General features: G+C 46.3%; 2 protein-coding genes across 2 annotated transcripts in view; both read left to right on the top strand.

Annotated features, from left to right (window-relative positions):
• The window catches only part of LOC114069646 (protocadherin alpha-13-like), a 23,926-nt gene extending 22,497 nt beyond the window's left edge, over nucleotides 1–1,429 (top strand). The window contains exons 7-8 of the mRNA XM_027906586.1: nucleotides 8–170; nucleotides 1,424–1,429. Coding sequence (XP_027762387.1) covers nucleotides 8–170; nucleotides 1,424–1,429 — 169 coding nt within the window. The remainder of the gene's footprint in view (nucleotides 1–7; nucleotides 171–1,423) is intronic.
• A 1,407-nt stretch (nucleotides 1,430–2,836) lies between these two features.
• LOC114069645 (protocadherin alpha-2-like) overlaps nucleotides 2,837–3,786 on the top strand; it is a gene marked incomplete at its 3' end in the record, with an annotated part of 2,366 nt that continues 1,416 nt past the window's right edge. The window contains exons 1-2 of the mRNA XM_027906584.1: nucleotides 2,837–2,857; nucleotides 3,272–3,444. Of these exons, the coding sequence (XP_027762385.1) occupies nucleotides 2,837–2,857; nucleotides 3,272–3,444 (194 nt within the window). The remainder of the gene's footprint in view (nucleotides 2,858–3,271; nucleotides 3,445–3,786) is intronic.

The raw sequence follows: 3,786 nt of genomic DNA, 5'->3' as shown, positions 1-3,786 counted from the left end.
GCGCCAGCGAAGTGGGCAGCTGGTCGTACTCGCAGCGCCAGAGCCGCAGCCTGTGCGTGGCGGAGGGCGCGGCCAAGAGCGACCTGATGGTTTTCAGCCCCAACTTCCCGCCGCCGCCCGGCGCCGCGGCCAAGGACACGCAGCAGGAGCCTCCCGCTCTCCTCGACACGGTCAGTGGCCCTTCCTCCCCTTTTCTGCCCCTTTTTTTCCCCTCTTCCTGCGCCGATGTGCTTTGGAGACAGTTTCTGCCCTCTCTGCCTGAGGATAGTTGGTGCTTGGCGGCTGTTTACACTCTGACTTCTCTTTGCATTTTCTCTCGTCTTTGTGCTTTGTTATATATTACACCGTTGCAGGTTTTTTATACCCAGTATCGTGTTCTCTCTTCCTCTGACCGTGTTATGAAGGGGAACTGTACAAAATACTCAGATCTTGCTGCACTCCATATTTCTTCAAATTTTAATGAAATACCTTTTGTCTTACATCGTTTCAGAGGTCTTACCTTTTTGACTGGCACTGAGAATGGAGCTGAGATATGCACGTCAATTTCTTTTCTGTGTCAAATATGTAATTTCATGACCTTCACTGATTGTTTCAGAATCAGTCACAGTCTCTGTTGAAGCAACATCTTTTTTCCTCATCTGCTCTACTTTGTAGTCTCCTGCATTCAAAATCTTTTGCCGCTTTCCCGCTTAGGTCTTCAGAGTGAATCATCAGCTGTTTCTGCAGTTGTCAGCAGGCCTGTATTTTAACTCTGCTCCGCACGGTGATATCTCATCTTTGATACATCACACACTCTGACACTTTGAGATCCCCTGATGAGCTATTAAATGTAATGGTTGCTGGTAAAGATCTCTGCCCAACTGCAGTGTTGACTTTATCTTGCTGGTATTATCAGGTCTGGTTTTACTGCCATTTGTGTAGTTAATCACAACTCTTTTAGCCTTTTTCAGCCTTCTTTTATTTTGGATGGAGTGTCTTCATTTGTTTAGATTTCCCTGTTTTAGACGTAGGGCAGTTCTAATGAATTTCTTGGGTTTGGATCCTGAGAAATGCTCGTTTCCAGTCTTAATCAGAAGCCTGTCTTCCTTTTTGGTTCACCTCTGAAAGAGAAATCATGCAAAGTTCTTGCCTGTTCACCTTGCATAGCATGTATTAGTTTGTAAACAACTACAGAATTACTATGGACATGGCAAAGACAAAATTATTTCACATTTCTCCCTTTTAAGTATAATTTAAGTGTACTATCTAATATTAGGTACCTACTGGCAGAAGAACACGAACGAAAGTAGATGTCAAAAATGTGCAGCCATAGTGCTGTATCAGGCAAGATGTACTGTTAGAGGACTTGTTTATGGTGGATTGATGTATTTGTAGAAGCACCTCAGTTTGATTTCTGACCTGAGTGGTTCCTTGTACCTTGCAGTTGTAGGCTTTGTAATTTTTTGATGTTTAGGGTTTTAAAATTTATTTGAGTTTATTTTGTTTTATTTTTCCCTTCCCTGAGAATACTTTAAAAAATAAACTATGATTTTATTTTATTTTATTTTATTTTTCTCATTGTGTGTATGCCTTCTGATGATCATGTGGTTACAAACTGGGATTCTTGAAACTCCCAATTCCCCCATAGACAGCGTGGCTTAGCTTGATTTTCTCAGGAGATATGAGCGAGAGCCATTCTGCCGAATGGTGCTCTTTGATTTCAGAATTCGTGCCCCTTGCCATCACTGTGGTTCATTGTCTTGTAGCCTCTTAAGGTGAGTTTTACCTCGAGAGAATGCTGTAAAGCTTAGGGTTTTATTTGTTTCTGCCTTCATAGAAATGGCTACAGAAATGCTGGCAATACAGCTGGGATTTGAGAAGCTGGACAAAGCCTGTTTGCTTTTCCAGCCCTGCTTCCCTGAAATTTTGAACAGTGATCCTTGAACACAGCCCTGACCACGAAGACCTAGAAATAAATCAAGGCAACTGTTAGATAGCATCAGGCGTAATTAAAAATGACCTATCGAGGAGACTTTTTTGGACTTTGGTATATGGTGTTTTTGTTTGTTCGATTGTTTTTGTGGTTTTTTTGTTTGTTTAGTTTTGGTTTGGGTGGGTTTTTGTTTGTTTGTTTGTGGGCTTTTTGTGTGTTCCCTCCCCTCCTGTTGCATCATTGATTCTTCTGTGGTAGAACCAGCATCTCACTACTCTGTGAAATCACCTGTTGCATGTTACTGCCCAGCCTGAGGGAAGGGCAGCAGAAAGTGTCTGTAGATCTGCAGGGAAAACGCCCGGATGGATTTATGTCAGTGGGTGAGGTGGGAGGCTGGGGACCTGTCATAAGATGAACTGCACCTTGCCAGAACCGTGGTGCAGCCCTAGGGTGTTGTCTTCAGTTATGTCATGGCTGGATGACTGTCCTGTGTCCTGTTTATCTCCATCGGTAATGGACACATTGTTTTGCCTTACTGTGAATGTTACCTGCCTAAAGAGATAACAAAGAATTTGTTCTTCACCGTACAGCTACAAGTTGGGGATAAAACGTACAGAAAATACTTTATTGGCACATATCAAGATGAGAGAACTCAGCTTCCTTGAGATATTTCACCCTTCTGAGAGGATTTCTGTTCTGTGGGTTGTGTTTAGATAGACATACAGAGTTAGGGAGTCACTGGTGCAGCTGAAAGTCTTTGGAATTTGGATGCAGTGACGGTTTATTTTGTTGGGCCTGTACTTCAAAAGGCAAAACCATTCTGTTGTGGACAGACACGAGTGGTTTTTTTTCTAAAATCATGGTCTCGACCTGTTATTTATTGTATGAGAACAAAGGAGTGTGTGGGATTCCTCATCTACATCCATGTCACAAAGCCAGGAAAAGGTAAGCAATTTCAGTTTAGTTTTAGCGTCTCTGCACTAGACCCAGAAAAATTCCATGTGAATTTTTGTGTTCTGAACACCTGACTACTTTTATTGAAGGAAGATACAGTCTTCTTCTGTAGAGGAAATAGCTGCAATACCTTCAAGAAGAAAACATAAATGAGGAAATTGAGTTATGCTTCCTCAGCAATGCATAGGGAAGATAAAGTCATGAGACCAGAAGCGACAAAGGCTTTATTCAGTGAAGACCCTCCTACGTGTGGTTCCTGGGTTAATACAGGCATTTAATGATATGTACGCTTTGGCAGATGTACGTAACAATTAAAGTGCCTTTAGGAAGGCAAAGAAAAAGAGAAGAGAAGAAAAGAAGAGGAAGAGGAGGAGAAGAGAAAAAACAATTTTTACCGCTTTGAAGGAAGGGAAATGTTCTGAAGGGAAATTCCGGAGCTCGTCAGCCGAGCGGGCGGAGCCAAGGCCGGTCCGTGCCCGCACGGAGTCGCAGCGGCAGCGGGAGGTGGGCAAGAGGCGGCTGCCCACGGAAGGAGCCGCGATCGGACACCAGATGCCGCTGTTGGCCGCGAAGGAGCCGTGAGACACGGGAGGGCAGCAGCTCCTCCCCGAGCCGCTGTCACGGTGCCGTCAGCGGGAGGAAGGATGCGGCGAACCGGTCCAGGCGCGGCGCCGGGAGAGCAGAACGGCGGCCCGACCCTGCCAGAGAGACCTTAGCGCGGCCGTGTGGGGGGCGGCGGGAGCCGTGCGGGGCCCGTGCGGCTGGGGCCGGAGGCGGCGGCGGCGGCGATGGGCGAGTGTGTGTGTGGTTTGTTGTTGCGGGTGGTGGTGGTGCAGGCGGCGTGGGCGCTGTGCGCGGGGCAGGTGCGGTACTCGGTGTCGGAGGAAGCCAAGGCCGGCACGGTGGTGGGCCGTGTGGCG

This window comes from Empidonax traillii, unplaced genomic scaffold, assembly GCF_003031625.1.
Source record: "Empidonax traillii isolate 1590-97213 ecotype Southwest subspecies unplaced genomic scaffold, ASM303162v1 scaffold1323:size195977, whole genome shotgun sequence".
Taxonomy (NCBI): domain Eukaryota; kingdom Metazoa; phylum Chordata; class Aves; order Passeriformes; family Tyrannidae; genus Empidonax; species Empidonax traillii.
Note: the sequence above shows the minus strand (reverse complement) of the source record. Positions and strands in the feature narration are given on the sequence as shown.